The 21975-nt window shown below is 45.2% G+C and overlaps 1 protein-coding gene across 1 annotated transcript; it reads right to left on the bottom strand.

The window, feature by feature from the left end:
• Positions 1–18006: 18006 nt before the first annotated feature.
• LOC134574553 (zinc finger protein 436-like) lies at positions 18007–21049 on the bottom strand. Its single transcript, XM_063433675.1, has 3 exons — positions 21009–21049; positions 20505–20601; positions 18007–19882 (listed from the first exon to the last, which is right to left on the bottom strand). The coding sequence occupies exons 2-3, from the start codon at positions 20533–20535 to the stop codon at positions 18021–18023; spliced, it is 1893 nt and encodes a 630-aa protein (XP_063289745.1). The 5' UTR covers positions 20536–20601; positions 21009–21049; the 3' UTR covers positions 18007–18020.
• Between the last annotated feature and the right edge of the window lie 926 nt (positions 21050–21975).

The raw sequence follows: 21975 nt of genomic DNA, 5'->3' as shown, positions 1-21975 counted from the left end.
TGCCATTTATATAGCGCCAACAGATTCCGTAGCGCTTTACAATATTAGAGATGCATTCAAATTGGCTGATTGGTCAAACTGCGTTTGGCTCCGCCTCTTGCCAATTTTAGCCAATCCAATGCTTTCCCCATGGGAAAAATCGGCAATTCTGATGATGTCACCAAGGGGGCGGGACCAGTACCAGCAGATCCACAGGGCGCTGGAAATAAGGTGAGTTTTAATTGCTTTTAAGGGGACTAAGTGGGGGGCAAACCACCTAAATGGTGGATTTGGCACTATAGTGTCAGGAATACATGTTTGTGTTCCTGACCCTATAGTGTTCCTTAAATTAAGTGGTTATGATGTATAGCTCATGATGCTGAAGTCTAACTGCTCAATTCTCTGCCATTTAGGATTTATATTTATGCAACCATAGTCATACCTCTTCGTCTGTTACATATTATCTATGCAAATCTTGAGATGTCAACTAAATGAGAATGTCACCTGAGTAGAGTATGGTAAAAAAAAATCAACATCTCATACTATATTATTTGACATTGGAATTTTGCTGAAATTTTAGAATTCCGAAGCTTCCAAATTCCGAATTTGGCAGAATTCAAAATGAAAGAATTTAAAACACATCGAAATTAAAATTTTCAGATCTATTCATTTTCATAATGATAGAAACTTAGGGACTTATCTTTCAAGCTAGTTTTTCTTAATTTTGCTCTTTAAGCTGTTTCGTAGATAGCTCCCTAATATTCTTACATGTAATTGCCATAATTAAGGGTACCAAATTACGGCTTTATCTACTAGGCAACTGAGAGAGCAAATTTTAAAAAGGGGGGCTTTTCTTGTTTTGCTCTTTCAACTGTTTAGTAGATAGCTCCCCAACGTGCTACCCTTAAGTGGGATTGTCATAACTGGTATACTGTTATGTTTAGTAGATAGCTTAATAATTTGGTATCCTTAATATGGCAACCTCACATAGGGGTACCTATGGGATAGTAGGGGTACAAACAGCTGCCAGAAAGATCAAACATTTTTAAAATTACTTTTCTTAAATTTAATCTTTCAGCTGTTTAGATAGCTCCCTATTTTGGTATCCCTTGTATATCACATACAATATATATCACATATATTACATACATACTATACTCATGCAGCACATACATTCACTGTTAGCCTCTACCACTTCCACTAAAAGGCGGTTCTAAGTATCTACTACCCTTTTTTTTTTTTTGTCAATATTTATTTTATTGAGGCATGTGGTTATGGTGGTACAGAATAAAGAGAGGGAGACATGCAGGGGTTATACAGGTTGTACACATCATGGCAATTGCAATATCTCCTAGGATTAACGGCCTCGTTTTATTTTATATAAACAAGCTTAACTAAGAGAGTACAAAATAAAGTTAAAAGGTCAAGATGATGGGCAATCAGTATGGTATACATGGCTTAATAACGTAGATTCTTAGCAGTAACAGGCGAGCGATTGTTATAGTGAGGTATAGGTTTAAACGAGCCAAGAATTTACACCAGACTTAATGACAGGAATATCCCAGGATTATCTAGTCTGGCATGTAGCATGTTAAGTTAACAGTGCTGTGTGAAGTTCATGTTAGGCAGGTTCTATATTATGCATTTATACACGAACAGTTTCAGCTGTCTCTAGCCTACAACAAAAACAAACAGAGTGAGCTGCGAGCAGGTTGATTCTAAACATACATGTGCATATGAAGACATATCATACCTAGACTTAAGTTCCCTAACATGTAATGAATGTATTCAGGTTCGGATAAGAGGACTTAAACAAACAATAACCTTATAAACACAGGCCTAAAATTGCTAAGCATTTAGGTAGTTGGTACCACAGTAGACAGGGCATATGGTGTGCCACTCGTAGGGTAAAGAAACATTTTGCTCTATGAATCTTGTGGGGTAGCATAAACCCATAATAGCCAAATCCAGAGCCTACCTAGGTGAGCTGTTAAAAAAAAAAAAAAAAAAAAAGACAGTTGGTAGGCTATGTAACATCATAGACACGTATTAGAAGTTTAAGGTGTCTGGCTGAACATTCTAGATTCTAACAAGCTAGATAACTGTCTGTGTATTCAACAGTAGGAAAAACAATTGAGAATATTTTACGAGAGATTTGAGTAAGAGAATAGCATAACAGTATTCGAGAAGGCAGTGTGGTAAGCCAGGTTAATTCGTTATACGGTCTAGGGTGAACCAGCAATGCATAACTAGTTAATAATTATAAAACTAACAGGTAACTTGGGGGTGAGGTTACAAACATAAGTCCAGCAAAGAGAGGTCGTGTAGCTGAGCAGGTAATGTCCCAACAGTCCTTAGCCAAGTGTGGTGGTAGTGAGACTGTCTGCTAGGGGGGTTTGTAGGTTTGTTCAGCCTATACCGCTGCTTGGTGGTGCAGCCACGCACATCTGGGGATTGGGAAAAATGGCCCCGGCAGCTTGTAAAATCCATAGGGGTATGACTTGGTGTGGACTAGTGGCAGCCGACTGCCAGCCCCAGGCCTCCATGAAGGCCCTCACCTGTGTTCCACTGACACGGTTGCTCAATGAGGCTGGGTCGTCCCTTCTGCGGGCGTCATGTGGGGCTCGGATGTTCTGCCGCCGCCTGCGGCGGGTGAGCCTCTGACGGTGTGGTTGGTGTCTAGGAGTCTGACTCCATGTGGTCTTCAGCCTGGGAAGGCCTTGTGGGCGGCCTTCAGTACCGCGTCCCTGTCGTAGGTTGCGCTTTGGGCGTTGGGGCACACCTTTGGGCCTGGTGGCAATTCCGTCACCCAGTTGAGGTGGTTTTGAGTATGTTTTGTGCTTCACCTGTCCCCTCCGCCGCTTATCATGGTGTGTCTCAAGAGCCGTCTGGCAGAGCGAGCTTGGTGCGTAGCGGGGAGGGTACATTGTGTCAGGCGGCAGTTTCATGGTTCTCGGTTTGCTCTCAAGCCTCTTCCAGAAGGCTGTGAATAGCCGATCAAGGCGGACCTCCAGCGGCTCCGTTAGGTCCCATGTGGCGAGGGTCTGTGTGGAGTCCGCCATCTTGTCTGCTACTGCACAGAGTGTTCGTCGTTTTCGGGTTACCCCGTCATCGTTTGGCATCGGGTAATGGTTAGCTGGGACCGGGATAACCCCCACCGGTCCATAGGGGGGGGAACGCGGGCCTAGTCTCTGTCTGGAAGCCGTCGCTGGCGGCGGAGGAGCGGCCGCCTCCTCCGCGCTGGCCATGCTTGTAGGCCTCGGGATGCTTTGCCGGGTGTTCTGCAGTCGGTGCCTGGTATGTGGCACCAACGTGTAGCCCTCGTCAGCAGCTCTCCGTTGGTGGCCCATTTGTCGGGTTTTAATGCAGATTTGTGGCATTTTATTCGCCAAATTCGTCGTTTGGAGCGGGAGCAGCTTTGTCCCGCGCCCGCTCAGCTCTGCGTCCAGGCCACGCCCCCTCCCTTTCTATAACACGATTAGCCTTTACCACTTCCACTAGAAGGCTGTTCAATGTATCCAATAACCTTTCTATATAACAGCAGCCTCTACCACTTCCACTGAATGGGCATTCCACGTATCTATTACTCTTTAAGTGCCCTAAAGGCAGCTGAAGGGAGAAAGATTTTACTCACTCAGTGATTAAAAAGACCGTTGTAAAAATCCTTACAATTGAGATTTCAACCTTCCTCCTCCAACATAGGATCCAGAGGAAGAGGATCCTGCCAAACTTATAAAACTTTATGAAGGTCAGATCACCCCGACTGTAATAGTGGGAGGCCATCTAAAACAGGTTTTTTTTTCCAGTCTGGGCAGATATAATCAAAGACACTTGGGTCTTGAGTATCATTAGGGACGGTTACAGAATCGAGTTCAAAGAAGTCCGAAGAATTAATCAATTTCATCTATCAAACGTGTCTTCCGGAATAAAACAGAAGGCAATGATGAAGTGCATAGAACACTGATGGCACAAGGTGTGATTATAGAAGTTAATTAAACAAGAGAGATACAGAGGATTTCACTTGAATAAATTTCTGTCTCCCAAACATCAGAGAAAGTGGAGACTTATCCTGGATCTGAAAATAACCAATATCTTCCTCACAAATATGTCATTCAGGATGGAGTAAATTTCTTCCATAAAACAGGTGATCCACTGAAAGGGTTAAAAAATGAAATACGTGACTACTGTAAATGCGCAGACTATTCTTTAAATAGTCTAGTTAAACGTCGGCTTAAAAAATGAACCTGTTGATGACCATCAATGAGATAAACTTTGAGACCTTGCTACCAGAAATACAAGTTGTTGGTTGCAGAATAAGCAATATCGTGTTTAGCTGATGTAATCTTGTTACGTTACCTTTTGCTGTAACTTCTGTCCATAAATATGTTCAGCTGTCTCAAATTAAATTGTGGTCGTCTTGAACTGACATACAGTGATTCAGTAAAAGATTACCACCCGGACGTCCGCATCTAAAGGTGGAATGCACGGATGGGCCCGATTTTCGAGTATTTGCTACAGGAAGAAAAGTTAACCGCCAGCATCCACCAAGTGGACTGGTTAACCTCGGTCAATCGAAAAGATGCTTACTATAAAATTACTGTGACGAGACCAATCTCGCCACTGTGCATTGGAGGAGCATGGTTGCCCGCCTGCTGCCTTTAGACTATGGCCCCATGTTGAAACGCTTGATTTTCCCCTGCAAAGACACGAAAGCCGGGTCATTCGGTACTTGCCCTATTTGAACAGTGATACCCCAGATAGCTATGCCATGGAGCCCATTCGTATAACGAAAGACTATGTGAAAGACTTTGGCTTCATGGCAATTGAACTGTATGTATGTGATCTGAGCGCCATTCAGTAATAATGTACGCTCAGATCTAAGCTATCTGGGGATATGAATGTACCTGTTTTATGCAATAGCTGCACAGTTATATATTTTTATGTATTTTATTGTCTTTTGCTACCATGTGTTCAATGGAGTTTTGCCTCTGTCCTTGGAGATAATTGGATTACTTCCCAATTATCTCCAGGATAGAAGACTCTGTGGAACTGGTTTTGGGCAGAAAAGTCATGCTTCATTTGGTCACAAAGGACTTCGATCTATCTTTTGAACCACTGGACCAATTTGGATGATTTTGACATATGTTTGTATTTGGAGTATGCTGAAAATGTAAGTTTTATATGAATGTGATGTATACTTTTATTGTTATGAATAATGTGGAAAAACTGTATTTCTCTGCCTGTGATAATTACATTAACCCATTGTGTAAGGTAATTGTATCACAGGCAGAGGGGAGGATTTTGTGTGGGAGTGTCTGAGTGTATTGTACGTGTTTATTGGTTGGTTTACAAAACCCTGTGGGTGATACTAATGTGTAAGAATGTGCATATAAGAACAATAAGCCCACAGCTCTGTCTGTTCACTGTTTGACCCTCAACACGGAGCTTTGTCTCGTTCTTGTGGGGATTTATTGTATGCTGTTCCAGTTCGACTGCTAGGAGTGTAAACCTTTCGTATGTTTTTTTCCTATTCGGCTGTTTACAGCATTCGTATGGTTCCGGTTCGGCTATTTACGGCATTCACATGGTTTCCTGTTCGGGTGGACTGTTATCTACAGTAGTTGGCTGTATATCTGGAAGGGAATATCTCCTAAACGGCTGTTAACCCCTTTTATGCCTGGGGGTGCCGTTACAATTACTATCCACCAATCCCATCAAAGATTTTGGGAAAACACTCTCAGGTGCAGGGCATGCAATTTAGGCTCAAAAATTGCATTACCATTATTGCAGTTCTGAGGAAGAGAGGGATTCAAATCTTCCACTACCTGGACGACATTCTACTAGTGGCATAAGACTATCACACAGGTCTTCAACAGACCGAGGAGGTTATCGGTACTTTGTAGAATTTCAGATGGATGGTTAAAAAGACAAAAGCAATCTAACTCCATTCAGAAATACAGTTTTCCTAGGATCAAGAATAAATACTGACATCAACAATTTCCCTATTTTGAAACCACATTACTCGTATAAAGAAAACCATCCCAGAGCTTCTTCTAAAAACAGGAATTCGAGCACGACAATAAGGATCACTCACATCTACAATAGGTTTGGTCAGATGGGTACATTTAAAGGTTAGACCTACACAGATAAACTTCCTCAGAAAGATCAACAAATTATCCACAAATTGGAATCAGTGGATTGTAAGTCCCCAAGACCTCAAAGTACAGTTAAAATGTTGGATAAAGGAGTCCACTCTGAACAATGGATTTCCTTTAGAAATACCACACTGGGAAGTGATAATAACAGACGCAAGTACATGGGGATGGGGAGCTTACTACAGGAACCTCTTTGCACAAGGCTTATGGAAAAATAAAGTCTGACTTCTCAATTCCAACATTCTCGAAATGCATGCAGTATCAAACAAAAGAAACCTTGTAGGGAGAGGGTGTCAAGTTACTCTAATGGTAAGGGGGCGTAACCCCCAAGATAAATAAACTATTTGCAAAAGGAACACATGAACTAACCATGCAGGAGATAAACCCTCATGGATAGAGAGTAACCCTAAAAAAACATAACTTTTAATATAATTAAATAAATATAAAAAAAAACTCGATCTCAGATAGAGGATATCAAATAGGTATCTGTAATAGGAAAAATTCCTACAAAAACAATAAAAAAGAAAAGTATAAACTTGTAATAAACAAATAATCTAAATAAAGTAATATAAAGCAAAAATAAGGAAAAAAGCAAGAATTAGAGACTGTCCACCGTAACTCAGTGGGATATGTATAGTGATTGCACTGAAAGTTGCAATTTGTAAAGAAAATGTAAGGAAATAAAATAGCAAAAGTAACGATTGTTCAATAATAAATTAACCGGAGGGGGAAAGCAAGATGAAACAAAATTGCCGGTAGTATGGTAGAGCGGAGAGCGATCCTACAGAGTAGAAGTAATAGTAAGTACAGACCGTCTCTACACTGCTGTGCCTTCAAGGGCACCCCTTAAAAAACGCTGCTCCCCCTCTTCTCACTGAAGAAAGACAGAAATGTCCTAACGAAAGTAAAAAAAAACCTATAATTGTGAGAAACAAACACCCTGTGGGTGGAGTTAAAAATAAATTAAACGGGAGGTCGTGGCTAGCAGCCGAGCGAGCTGGACGTGTCCGGGTAGAGCTCCGCTGCAACCACGGTGCCAACGGCATACACTAGCAGAGACAAACCACAAAAATATAATTTACCCGCGGAGGACTGAAGATGGATAAGAGGGCCCCGAGGAAGCAAGCTAAAAAGGTGATTGAACCGGCTACAACAGTGTCCGAGTTATTTGCGGCCTCTCGCGCCATGCGACTAAGCACACAAGATGGCGGACGGGACGGCCAGGGAACACCACGCTCGCCCTCAAGCCCGGGAACTGGCGGGGCATTGGGGGGCTCAGACTCCGACACTGGCCAAATACTGGCTAAACTAGCCGAAGTTAAATCTTACCTGGCCACAGAAATGGTCCGCAACACTGCTGAGGTAAAGGCGGAAATCCAGGCCTTAGGTGTCAGGACGGCGGCGTTGGAACAACGAGTTGAATCCACGGTCTTGGCCCATAATGAAGCTGCTGCGCAGATCAACCTCCTGACTTCCCAGCTCCTCACGGCTACGGCGGCAATTGAGGATCTCGGGAATAGATCACGGCGCAACAATGTTCGCCTCCGCGGGCTGCCGGAGCAGGAAGGGGAAGGCTCTCTTGCTGAGGTGGTCCTGGGCATTTTCCGTCCGCTTCTCCCCGACATACCGGACCATTTATGGCACATTGAGCGGGCACATCGGGCCCTCCGAGCTAAGAGGGCGGATGACAGACGGCCCAGAGATGTCATCGTAAAGTTCCTCTCTTTTCAAACGAAGGAAGCCGTGATGAGATTCGGCAGGGACCGCCGATCACCTACAAAGGGGTGGACATAGCCCTATACCAGGATCTGACCCCAACGACTCTGCAACGGCGGCGTGAGTGGCGCCCAATAACCGAGCTCCTACAAAGTCACTCGATAAAATATGCCTGGGGTCACCCCTTTCGCCTGCTGGCATTTAAGGATGGACGCACCAAAATTCTGCTCCCAGATGGCGACCCAACATCTTTTCTGCGCGATCTGGGGATCCAGGTTCCTGAGGGCCTTGCGGTACCTAAAGCACCGACGGAGGCGCTGACTGCTCTTCCTCGTGAGTGGCTTGCGGCGGACAAATGATGAGGCCGGCTTTCTTGTGGCGATCGGAGGTCGGGTAATCGTGGATCCGGGCGGTGAGGTCCTCCGGGCGGGCTATCATTGTTGTTTGGGAGGGCAGTGCCGGTTCCCCCCTCCCCCCCCTGTTTTTTGCTGCCCTGGCCCCAGTCTGGGAGCTTTTTGGTGGGACTCCCTCGGGCGGGCTAGGGCTGCTCGCTATCCTCGTTTTCTGCCTCTCCACATTTGTTCTTTGGCCTATCCCCCATGCAGACGCTTCACGACTCCTCTCGGGTCTGGCGACGGGTGCCTCACGCAGGACGGGGGTGGCCTACTTTTCTCCTCCATACGGACCCACTGCGGCTCGAGGCAGATGTACTTTACTCCCTCTCTCGTTTTTGATCCGGGCGGCGGGCGGAGGGCGGCGATCCCGGTAATGTGTTTTGGGGTCTTAAATGTAATGCGATTTTTGTTAGGCCTTGTCTTTACACCGCATTGGGGTAACAGTCTAGCGCTCAGGTCAGGAGTGAGGGAGGTATTGCTCAGGCTCTTTCATTTTGGTTAGGGTGATTTTACAACACGTTGGACAGGGGGAGCGATTTGGGCGTTTTATCCTGGCTGTCTTGTTAGGGTGGGGGATGTTAATGTTTGAGTTCCCCTGTTCACCTGTTCACCAACTGGGTATGTGGGTACAGACTGTTATAATATTTGTATAGGGCCGGTTTCTTTTCGAGGGCATGGGGGGTTGTGGGTTTGTTACACACCCACATATGCGAATTGCTGTAGATTATATGCTTAGGGCCCCTGTATGCCTGTTTTCCAACCAGGGGAGTGACAACCTCTCTAATATTTACTGTATTTCCTTGTACGTCCACTGTGCAAGCACTAATGTTTAGGGGCTGGGGGCCGTACCCTCCCCCCCCCCTAAAGCCCGAGGGTATATGTTTAATTGTGATCGCATGCGAGGGGGTGGGGTTTACTTTCACCGGGTAGGAGCCTACAAGAACACCACGGGCACGGGGTTGGCGATGGCTACTTCGCTGCGCTGCCTGGGGCTACGGTAGCGAACCCCAGGTGTCGCCCGGCTGGGGCAGGGGGGGGTGGGCGGGGTCACTCTGGCTTCTCAGATGTAAATGTTTGTCTACATTAAGTTTGGGTAGGGCACCTTGAGGTGCTTACCACTGTTGGTCTATGTCCATGCTGCTCTGGAGTATTTTCTGTGCTCTGGGGATGCTACGACATACACCCCACATTGTCCTGGCTATAGGTAAGCCCAGGCAAAAGTTCTCACAACTGTTCTACCTTTTTCTCTTTGTTTCTTTTCTTTTCTCTATCCTTTTTCCTTCCCTTTTCCCGCATCCCCCTTTCCCTATCCCTTACCCTTTAAAGGGGGACGTAAGAGTATCTCATTATGCCGCATTATATTGCTCTAATCGACAGGGATTAGGCCACTATTCTCTGTTCTTACTTATTACATTACAACATACACGTTGGTCCCGGGCGGATCGGGGACGTAAGATACGCAAGTTCCTCTATCAGGTGCTATGTCGTTAAAGTTACTATCCCTGAATGTCAAGGGCCTTAACGCACCAAGTAAACGTCGCCTCATGTTCAGAGACCTTAAGCGCTCACGCCCAGATATAGTGTTCCTCCAGGAGACGCATATACCGGCGCCGGCGAAATTTGCCCCATGTTTTTCGTACCGTACACGAGGCTAGGGCGTTGAACAAGCGGAATGGAGTAGCTGTGCTTATACACCACAGCTGCCCATTCAGAGTGGGGAAAGTGATAATGGACCCATCTGGACGCTTTATCCTAGTGTCGGGGAGTTTCTCAACATATATGCTCCCAACGACCCCTCCGCTGATTTTTGGAACACTATGGCTCAAATGGTACATGATTTGCCTCATGGCATGATCATAGTGGGAGGAGACCTTAACGCTACACCATGTCCAGCAGTGGACCGAAGCCAGAGTGTCGGGTTATCGAGATCGCACAGGAGAGGGGGACAGGACAAATTGCTCCGTTCCTTCATACTCCGCACAGGCCTCTTAGACATCTGGAGGGCACATCATCCAGCTGACAACGATTACACCTTTTACTCTGCCCCCCATGATACTTACTCCAGAATCGATATGTTCTTGGTGAACTCGCATTCAGCATCAAGGGTTTCAGGGTCTGCGATAGGCTCTATCACGTGGTCAGACCACGCTGAGGTCTCGCTGACCTTGGCTAATTTATGCGTGGCGACTCCGTGGTCTTGGAAGCTAAATACTTCGTTACTGCAAGACCCGACAGTGGTGGAGATTGTTCGGAAGGAATTGATTGAATATTTCGCTAGGGAAACGGAATCTGATCTCCGCCCAGCAACGGTGTGGGCAGCCCATAAAGCTGTTATACGTGGCATACTGATCCGCGAAGCCTCCCTGAAAAAGAAACGTAAATCTCAACTGTTGTCATTCCTCCTGGAGGCATTGGGTAAAGCCGAGGAGAAACACAAGGCTGCCCCATCGCCCGCTACGTTGGCAGGTGTACGGGAGATACAGACATCGGTTCGCGAGGCCCTCCTTGATGATACCGCCAGAGCCATTGTGTGGTCCAAGAGGACATATTATGAAAAATCCAACAAAATGGATTCACTATTGGCCAGATCTTTACGCCCGAGATGGGGCCATTCACATATAGTAAGAATTAAAGACGCAACGGGTAAGTATCGTACAGATCCCACCGACATTGCTAAGGTTTTCACGGATTACTTCTCTGATTTATACAATCACTCTAGAGGCGACGATGTGGCACGACAACGTGAAATTGATGATACCAGGACTTTTCTGTCACATTTGTCTCTGCCGACGTTAAGAGGGGAGGATTCTGCTGCCCTGGGAACGCGAATCACTGCCGATGAGATTGATACAGCAATTTCCTCACTGAAAGGTCATAAAGCTCCTGGTCCAGATGGCTTTGAAGGTAGCTATTATAAAATCTTTCGCGAAGAAATTACGCCCCATTTGGAAACCTTGTTCAACGACCTCATGACGAGGTGCTTTTACCAAAACCTGGCAGGGAAGATTCGGCCCCGGAAAACTTCCGCCCGATCTCATTGATAAACCATGATTCCAAAATATTGGCAAAGATCTTGGCTACCCGACTGAACCCTTTCCTCACAAGTTTAATTCACCCAGACCAGGTGGGATTTATACCTAGTAGACAATTATTTGAAAACACTAGACGTAACATAGATCTTATTTGGAGGCAGGTAGACAAAGGGATACCGACGTTACTCTTGTCTCTTGACGCGGAAAAGGCCTTTGATAGAGTTAAATGGCCCTACTTATTCGAAGTTCTCCAACACTTTGGCCTTCCGGCTTCGTATGTGACCGCAGTTAGGGCAATGTACACTGATGTACAGGCTAGGATCCGGATAGCGGGATCGAAAATCATCCCCTTCCGCTTGGGTAATGGAACAAGACAGGGCTGTCCTTTATCGCCTTTGCTGTTCGCTCTATCATTGGAACCCCTCTTACAACAGATACGCAATACCCAGGAGATTCGAGGGATCCAGATCAGAGGTCAACGATTCGGAGTATCCGGCTATGCCGATGATGTGCTACTGACCCTGACGGACCCAAAGGCATCAATGGGAGCGTTGATGACTGTATTAGAGGCTTATAGTGAGATAGCAGGGTATAAGGTGAACCTATCCAAGTCGAGCGCTCTCCCACTCTGTATGCTGGATTCGGATATAGCCCACATAGGGGGGACTTATAAAATACGTGTCACTAGAGACCATATTAAATACCTAGGGATTCGACTGACGGCGGACCCGGCCCAACTCCACCAACAAAATTATGTGCCCCTTATTCGCACTTTAATAGCGGATATGGAAAGATGGCAGGATAAGCCGATCTCTTGGATCGGCAGGATCCACACGGTAAAAATGAATGTTCTCCCTAGGATCTTGTTTTTGTTTCAGGCTCTCCCTACTCGGCTGACTAAATCTGACCTGGGCACGCTCCAGCAGGCTATCGGCAAGTTTATTTGGCAGAATAAGAAACACCGCGTTTCATGAAATATCTTATACAGAGCAAAATCAAGAGTTTAGGTCTGCCGAACTTGTATTTTTATTATCTAGCAGCCCAGCTCACTCAAATAGCAGTTAAATATGGTCTATCCCCGCAGCTATCCCCGCTAGCTCCGTACCTGAGAAACACTGCCTTTAGCCCAGGATTAGATGCTAGAGATTTTAAGGGTATAGAAAAAAACGGTGTACAACGTCTATGCCATCTATACGAAGGCGGTTCACTTCTTCAGTTTGAGGACTTGAAGACCAGGGCTACTCTACGCCCTTCTGATTTCTTTTGGTACCTACAGCTTCGAGCTTACGCCCTGACGCTGGCAGTTAAAGCTATCGCGTTGACACCGCTTACTTTTTTTGAAAGCATGTGCCTCAAAGAGCATTTCCCAAGGGGTCTTATTACCGCTATGTACTCGCATCTAAGTACGTCCACGTTAGAATGGGGAGTGCTCACCTACATGTCCCAATGGGAAACTGACCTTGGTGAGGAACTTGAAGGGGTATACTGGCAAGAAATTTGGGAGGCCGCGGGGACTTCGTCCATATGTGTATCCATACAGGAACAGGCTTACAAGACCATGTTTAGGTGGTACACAACCCCGGTGAAACTTTGTAGAATGCACAGAATGTCTACGGATTTGTGCTGGAGAGGTTGTGGCTACATGGGAACTTATTTACACATGTGGTGGGACTGCCCGGAGGCTTAGAAATTCTGGAAACAGGTAGCAGGGTTACTAAAAGATATCTTTGATAGAGAGGTTAAGCTAGATCCTTGGGTGTCCCTCCTGGCCAGGCCTATGGAGGAATGGTCCAGGACCGAACAGAAGTTGATACACAAAGTGAATTTGGCTGCTAGGAGAGCCCTGGCACAAGTGTGGCTACAGAGCGAAACCCCCCCCTTTGGAAGTTGTGGTACGAAAGATTAAAGATGCTTTTATTATGGATAAGTTGACGGCTAAGGTCAGAGGCACGACTGCGAAGTTTGAAAGGATCTGGGCTCCATGGGTGGACAGCGGAGTGGGCGACTAGGGCATAGGGAGGGGTTCATTCCCCCCCCCCCCCATACCCCTGTCTTTTGGAACTTCCTCCTGTCTGTTATATACACTCCATATCGCCTCCCTTAGTGGGACTTTGAGGATCCCGCTGGGAGGTCTGGGTTGTGCAACTGCTCACGCGGAGGACGTACGACTCGATGCAGCCTAATATTACGCACCGGCATGATAATGCCGCTTATTGCCATATATGTGGATGGGTACTCACGTCCCCTATTCAAACTCTCCCCCCCCCTTCTAGATCTATTTCTTAGTTTCTATATCTTTCTCTGCTCCTATCTTTTATCTTTTCTCCCATTTATTCTTTCTCTCGCTCACTATTTTTTCTTTTTCTACTATGACTGGATTTTCTCTCATCTTCCGTCTGCCAGTACCTCATTAGCTTTGATTGCACAGAGCTATGACCCCTTAGAGTTTCTCTTGAGTTCTACACTGCATCTATTGAGGCGAACTCATGCTAAGGGCTGGAGATGGGAGATGTAGACGAATAGCGCATAGGCTCACTGGAGCCGCAAAATTACTCAACCTATTGACACGATTCACATGATAAAGCCAGTCATGTTAATGTTACTTTTTACTTTGTTTTACATTTATACTAAAAATGGGTGGATCACCGTAACTATACGTGGGCCTTCATGGCCGATATGCATTCGTCATACCTGAAGGAACCAAATGTTTTTATTGTACTCTTATACATGCTTCCTTTACATGCCACTGCCTGAAGGTGTCCATATAACTTTTTGTATGATAATGTAACTGTTGATTATGGTGTTTAACCTTGTAATAAATAAAGAATTTAAAAAAAATAAATAAATAAATAAATTAAACAACTGAAAATAAATACAAGTATAAGGAATAAATAAAAGTAAAATATAGTATGGGTCGTATTGTCTCTAATAGTATTAGTAGAATGTCATCCCACAATTCTTGACCAACACCATACACAAAACGTCCCGATACGCGTTTCGTCGAAAAGTCCCTGGAAGAGCCTTTTCGTCGAAACGCGCGTCGGGACAGGAGGTGGGGTGTGAGAATGAGAGCAGAGCAGGAACCTTTTGTGTTGTAGCAGGTGCGAATGAGCATAGAACAGCGGAGGGATGAGAGTTCTCTTCCCTGATTGCAGAAATCGTCTCAGTGAAGGTAGTTGCAAAGTTTGTGGCTGTCAAGTTGGTAGGAGGAGGAGGAACAAAAGGGCAAAGAAGAGTGTTAAACGTTTTTTGGTAGAGGAAAGAGCCAAACTGTAGGAGCGCAGCATATATTTATATTGGAGGAAGTCAGATGTAAAGTAAGACTTTCTCCAGCAGTGTTCAGCAGTTCTGGAACATTTTTGGAGGTATTGGGTCAGCTTGGTGTGCCAAGGTTGTAGTTGGAAGCGCTTGCTGTGTTTTCGTGTAGGAGGTGCTGTGACCGAATACCCGCTGCCATCTTTTGTAGCCCCGGCCCGCGCAGCAAACTGCCGGGGCTGCCGTCCAATGGGTCCATCGGGTGACCCATGCTGTTAGGGCCACACGATGGGTATGGATTGTCAGGGGGCCCGGTCAGCGCTGGGCACTTTAACAGCGCGACCGGGCCCCCTGTGATGGGATCACACGCTGGGAGGAAGTGACTGCCCTGGTCACTCCTCCCAGTAATCACACAGAGCCCGCGCGGGAGGAAACAGAGGAGGGAGTCAGAGTGGGAACTCTGACTCCCATCAACCTGTAGCGTTACTTACCTTGTCCGGGGGCCGGCCGAGGTCCTCTGTTCTCGGCACGCCGATGACGGCGGGCGCTGACCGCGGAATGCGGTCACGTGTCCCGCCTAGCTTTGAGAGCGCGCCGCGCGTCACGAGCACGCTCTTAAAGGGGAAGTGGGAGCCGAAAATCAAAACAGTCTCCCATTGGCCCCTGTCACCTCACACTCCCCATACTCTCACATATTGGGGGCGTGGGTATGACAGGGGCCAATCAAGAATAAGTTGAAAGTATTTAAACTTACCTCTCCCTTTACTCCCTGCCCTATCGTGGTTTCTGTTTCAGTTCCCTTTAGCGCTTGTTGTGTTCAGTTGTGTTCCTTCGTATTGACCTTGGCTTTGTTTCTGACTACATTATCTCTTTATCCTTATCTGTTCTGTTTGCCGGCTCTCTGTGCCCTTGACCTCGGATCGTTCCTGACTCTGTCTCCTCTCATATACGTAGAGTCCGGCCATTCTAAGGTCCGGTAGACGTATCTCTCCTCTGTGTTGTCTTTTGTCGAGTTGAATCCTGCGAGTTATATTTTCGTTACACAACCTGAGCCACCACTGGACCCCAGCTGAAGTCACCCTCCTGCACCTAAAAGGTAGGAAACAGGAGGGTGACTTAAACATTTTGTGTGTGTGTATTTGTTTGTTTGTATGTGTGTTTGTTTGTATGTGTCTGTGTGTGTATGCCTGTATATGTGTGTGTGTGTCTGCCTGTCTGTATGTATGTGTGCCTGTCTGTTTGTATGTATGTGTCTTTGTATGTGTGTGTGCCTGTCTGTGTCTCGGTCTGTATGTATGTGTCTGTCTTTATGTATGTATGTGTGCCTGTCTGTTTGTATGTATTTGTGTCTTGTGTGTGTGTGTATGTATGTATGTATGTATTTGTGTGTGTGTCTGTGAGGAGGGGGAGGTGCCATGGATCAGTTTCGCACCGGGGCCCCATAGATTGTGTGTACGCCACTGCGTTTGAGATATGTGAAAGGCGAGTTTGGAGATTGGTGGAGAATTAATGTAGGCAGGGCCGGTGCAAGGATTGTTGGCTACACAGGCAAATACGCATTTTGACACCCCTCTTAAAAAAAAAATGCATCTTTACTTGTGTTGCTTGTAGCCCCCATTTGAATTTCTTACCCTCTTTAGTGTATTTTATCCCCCTTTACTATGTCTTACACCCTCTTGGGTGTCTCTTACAACCCCCATTGTGTATCTGTTACTTTGCCCAGCCCCATTGTGCTTCTATTTCCTTCCCCCAGGTGAGGAGGGAGCACATGGGTTGTGGTCAGGAGGGGGCACATGGGCTGTGATGAGGAGGGGTCACATGGGCAATGGTGAGGAGAGGGCACAGGGGCTGTGGTGAGGAGAGGGCACAGGAGCTGTGGTGAGGAGAGGGCACAGGGGCCCTAGAGGGGACAGGGCCTCTAGAGGGTGAACAGAAGCAGTGGAGGGGGCAGGGGCTATGGGGGGCACAGGGGCTGTGGTGGGGGGACAGGGCTAAAAGAGGGGACAAAGGAGCTGGAGTTTGGGGGTGCAGGCCCTGAGAGGGAAGGACAGGAGCTGAAAGAGGGGGCACAGGGGCTGAGAGGGGGACAAAAGCTGGAGAGATGGGTGCACAAGGGCTGAGAGAGGGTATAGGAGCTCAAGAAGGGTGATAGGAGATGTGGAGGGGGACCGGGTCTGTGGTTGGGTGGAAAGGGGCTCTAGAGGAGCATGCGCTGGAGATGGAGTGGGAAAGGAGATAGAGGAAGGAGCTGGAGATGAGGGAAGGAGTTGGAGGGAGAAAGCTGGAGATGGGGGGAACAGGAGCTGGAGAAGGGGGACAAGAGCTGGAGTGGGGGACAGGAGCTGGAGAGAGGGGAGTACAGGGGCTGAGAGAGGGGACAGGAGCTCTAGAAGGGTTATAGGAGCTGTGGAGGAAGACAGGGCCAATGGTCGGGTGGACAGGGGCTCTAGGTGAGGGACGGGTGCTTTAGATCTGGGCACAGGCTGCTGTGGGGGGCACAGGGGCTGTGGTGAGAGGGGCAGGCCCTAAGAGGGGGGGGGACAGGGGCTGAGTGGGGGACACAGGAGCTGTAGAGGGGAGGGTATAGGAGCTGAAGAGGGGGGCCAGGAGCTGGAGAGTCGGGGGGAAGAGCTGGAAATGGGGGCACATGGGCTGAGAGGAGACAGGAGCTCTAGAGGGGTGATAGGATATGTGGAGGAGCAGGGGCTATGGGGGGCACACAGGTTATTTTCAGGTATTTTTCTTCAGAGTAAAGGTCACTGAATATCTTTATGTAATCAAGGTGCGGGACTTCAATGGGAACTATATTTTGTTAAAATATAATAAATGAAATAATAAATTATGTTAATATATAAGAGGGGATTATGAACACATGGTTTGAGCATCTTCTTCATTATGAGGTAGAGAGGACATGAGATTAGGGAACTCATGGCCCAAAGCTTTATCAGTTGACGTGGGGAGGGTTCTGGGGGCCCTCTTTCATAGCCAGGATTTTGACTCACTCAAATAGTTTATGTTGCCTTCTTCTGAATTGTCTTTATTTTCAAAAATATAATTAGCATAATTTCACAAATGAATACTGCATAAAAGAACATTACCAATAATTAGATATGTTAACATAAAGGAGTGAGTGCTGGCTTTATCAGATAAAAGGGAACATTTTCTGATGATTTTAAGTCAGCTTTCATTTGCATGCGATGGGCCATTACACTACATTCTTTGGGTGAATCACCTAATGCAGCTCAGTATATCAAGGACAGATAGCAGTTTAAAACCTTCAGAACATGACTGCAGGTTATACGTTGAGCAAAATTCATAGAAACATAGAATGTGACGGCAGATAAGAACCATTCGGCCCATCTAGTCTGCCCAATTTTCTAAATACTTTCATTAGTCCCTGGCCTTATCTTATAGTTAGGATAGCCTTATGCCTATCCCACGCATGTTTAAACTCCTTTACTCAACATACAAGTAAAATATTTTCCATGTTAAGAACATGAGGACGTTTTTCTTCCTATGTGCATCCTCTGATGTCCAATAAGGCTTGCCTTGCAAGTATATGCTTTCCCACATTCAGAACATGAGAATGGTCTCTCCCCTGTGTGGAGCCTTTGATGGGTAACAAGATTTGATTTAACTGTAAAACATTTCCCACAATCAGAGCAAGAGAAGGGTTTCTCTCCAGTGTGAGTCCGCTGGTGTGTAACAAGATAGGAGGAACGTGTAAAACATTTTCCACATTCAGAGCAAGAAAATGGTTTCTCACCTGTGTGAATCTTCTGGTGGTTAGCGAGATATGAAGAATATGTAAAACATTTTCCACACACAGGACATGAGAATGGTTTCTTCCCTGTGTGAATCCTCTGATGTGTAAAAAGATTTGATTTATCAGTAAAACATTTCCCACATTCGGAGCAAGAAAATGGTTTCCCTCCTGTGTGAATTTTTTGATGTTTAACAAGATCTGAGGATTGAGTAAAACCCATCTCACATTCTGTGCATGAATATAATTTCTCTCTTGTGTGACTCTTCTGGTGTTTAACAAAATACGAGGAACGGACAAAACATTTCCCACATTTTGAACATGAATATATTTTCTCTTTTGTGTGAATCCTCTGATGTTCAACAAGATTGGACTTGAAATAAAAACATTTCCCACATTCAAAACATGAAAATGGTTTCTCTCCTGTGTGAACTGTCTGATGTTCACTTAATTCTAAGTTAGTTGTAAAACATTTCTGACACTCAGAGCACTTATACAGGCCTGCGGTGCTCTGGGTAATTTCATGATGAGTTGTTTTATTAATGCATTTAATATCCTCACTGCGTTGCATTGCTTTAGTAGCATCAATTTCTTTCAAGGTTTTACTTTTAATTGAAATGGTTTCATTGTTAGTACTATATACCCCTGTCTCTGTACTATCACGGGTTGGATAAGTGTTAGTGTCTGTAATATTGCCTTCTCCCCATGAGCGTGGTTCCTCCTTAATTTCAATAGATAAATATCCGTCTTGTGTATGCTCATTGGGTGTATAACTGCCTATGTCTGCTGTATTTTCTTCTTCCCATGAAGCCGACTCATCCTTTATAGTTGTAGATCTATATTCTGTATCTATATATTCCTTATCTGTGGGTGTAGAAATGTCAGTGTCTGAGAGACTTTCTTCGTCACTTGAGCCCGATTCCTCTTTAATATGACTTGATGTGTATTCCATTTGTGTATGTTCTGTGGGTGTAGAAATGTTAGTGTTTATGGAATATCCTAAAGAGACAGGTTCTTGTTTAATAGAAGTAGATGTATATTCTGTCTGTGTAAGTTCTGTGAGTGTAGAAATGTCAGTGACTGTGAGATGTTTTTCTTCACAAGAGGCTGGTTCCTTTTTAATCTGATTAGGTGTATATTCTGCTGGTGAATAAACATCAGTGTCTTCATAATTCCTTTCTACTCCTGAGACAGGCTCTTCCTTAATGTAAGTATATTTATATTCTGTCTGTGTATGTTCTGTGGGTGCATAAATGGTAGTGTTTGTGAAGTGCTCTTCATCACATGACGATTCCTCTTTGATAGAGGGAGATGCGAATTCTGTGAGATCCCCTTCGTATGAATCAACTTCTTCTTTAATATCAATAGATGTACTGATATTATACTCTATTTGTGGACAAACGGTGTCCGAGAGAGTTTCTTCGTGTGATTTCTTCACGTTTCTCACACAGATTTCCGTCTGTGGCATACAGCCTGTTGAGATTTTTTCTTCCTTATTATATTGAAATACGGTCTCTTGTTTCAAATAGACTGGAGATGATGCAGGAGCTTCAAATTCTATAGGTGAATGTTTGGCCCTGGGCAAATCTGTGTGAAAGAAATATATAAATACATTATTTGTGACAAAAACAAAGTGTCTCATTTGAAGATATTAACATTTCTTTCTAATGTAAAATTACTTTTTTTGTATTGCATATCATAATAAGTGATAGTAAGACAAGAACAGTACAATATATACAAGACACAAATTAAAAAACTGTATAAAAAATAAAATCCAGCAATATTTATAATGTATATATCAAGATTGATGATCTCAGCCACGGAGGCAGAGCCAGACGTGGAAAGTCCAGCGTGGCATAGAAAAAAAAGGTAAATTTAAACACCTTTTTAATGCACTCCAAGGGGGTGTGAGGTCAAAAGATAGTTTAACACTTTAGTGTCCAGAATACATATTTGTATACATGACACTATTGTGATCCTTTCAATACTAACTAATAGGTTAAACTGATTGATCTGCACCTGGTTTATGATTAACATGAATGCATCACTAATTTATTTACACGATGCTTGATTCTGCCAAACATTAACATGTCATTGGTACAGAAATACATAGTATTTACATGTAATTATCATCCTTTATGATTCATATATCTGTGACTGGTGTTTGTTACACATGTACTACGTTCATACAGGGCTTACATCTGCTTACCCAGTGATCCGAAAGACTGGTGATTCTCCATCGTAGAATCTTCTTTGTATAATAGCTCATGTCAGTCTAAACACTCGTTTATCCATATTGGAAAAAAGTGCCATCTACACACATTAGAGAGAGAGATTAGGATGAGAAAATAAAAATAGAAATATGAAACATATTAAAATATAACTTCTTGGCTCATAGCATTTTCGTGTGAGAAAAGTGAAATATACAGTGACAACGAAGCTAGAATTACATATTACAAAAGTGCATTTTAACACTTATACAATAATGGGAATTTGCTGAAGTTGTTATAAATCTATTTTGACCCAATCCATATTCCAAACTCATTCTATGATGTGAATTCCCAATCTAGAATGAAAACCTTTCTATAAACTGGATTATAGAGAGCAGGGACACTGTATGGAGCAATGGGTGTAACTGGGCGGCCAGCAAGCTGTTTATCAGCTCCATATCCATGGAGATAAAATGCACAGACTGACCCAGGACCCTCCCCAGTCTCACCTGCAGCACACAGGGGGCCCACCTTACTAAAACCCAGAAACCCGGATGTTGATGTGTGAGCTCTTCCGGTGTGCGTTCCAGACATGGTCCATTCGGTTTAGTTCTGCGTTCCACCTGGAGCCTTTATCGCTGGGCATCATCACAAGGTGGGCGGTGTGTGAGAGCGCATGCGCTGTGCTGGCTGAGAGTGATAGGCCAGGCTAGTGATAGGCGGGGGCAGCGGCACAACTTGTGATGTAATCGGGTGACGTGAGAGGGGAGAGTGGGACCATGCAGCTAGTGTGTATAATACTATAGTGGGACTGCAACTCCCATCATCCACTGACTAGAGTCAGCTATATAGTCATAGGTCACAGAGCCATTGCATTTCCCCTGGGTGCTCTCCCATAAGTTTATCCAAAGGAGTGCTCTACCCCCTTCCTCAGGATGTGGGATGGGGGCCACTGGTAGCTCTGCTAAAAGATCTCACAATGCCCCCGCCGTGTGCACTGGATGTCAGGTTAAAGGACCACTTAAAAAGTGAGTCCATGCCTTCTTCTATACCCATTAATGTATATATATGTAATATTTAAATATTCATTCTCTGGTTATACATACACCATTCAGCCTTGGAGTTAAATAAAAAATGGCTTTACACCTGTATCTTTGCAATAATAGACTAACATGATAGGTATAAGCAGCAGTGATGTATCCTGGTTTTGTGCTGCACTAAGCAGGACAAAACTCAGGCGCCCCCCTCACCTCCCCACGCCACCCCTTCCCCCCGCCCCGCCTTCTAAATACACACACACACATTCACTGACAGATACGCATACACTAACAGAAACACACACACACACACACACTAACAGACACACACACACACACACACACTCACTAACAGACACTCACACTCACTAACAGACACACACACACTCACACTAACAGACACACACACTCAGTAACAGACACTCACACTCAC

The sequence above is a fragment of the Pelobates fuscus genome, chromosome 10, assembly GCF_036172605.1.
Source record: "Pelobates fuscus isolate aPelFus1 chromosome 10, aPelFus1.pri, whole genome shotgun sequence".
NCBI classification, from domain to species: Eukaryota; Metazoa; Chordata; class Amphibia; order Anura; family Pelobatidae; genus Pelobates; species Pelobates fuscus.
This window is presented reverse-complemented; position numbering and strand designations above follow the sequence as displayed.

Coding starts and splice junctions, on each gene's coding strand:
- LOC134574553 (XM_063433675.1), bottom strand. CDS start 20,535: ATGGAGAATCACCAGTCTTTCGGATCACTGG. Junction 19,883..20,504: donor CCAGTCTTTCGGATCACTGG/GTAAGCAGATGT, acceptor TCTTTCACACAG/ATTTGCCCAGGGCCAAACAT.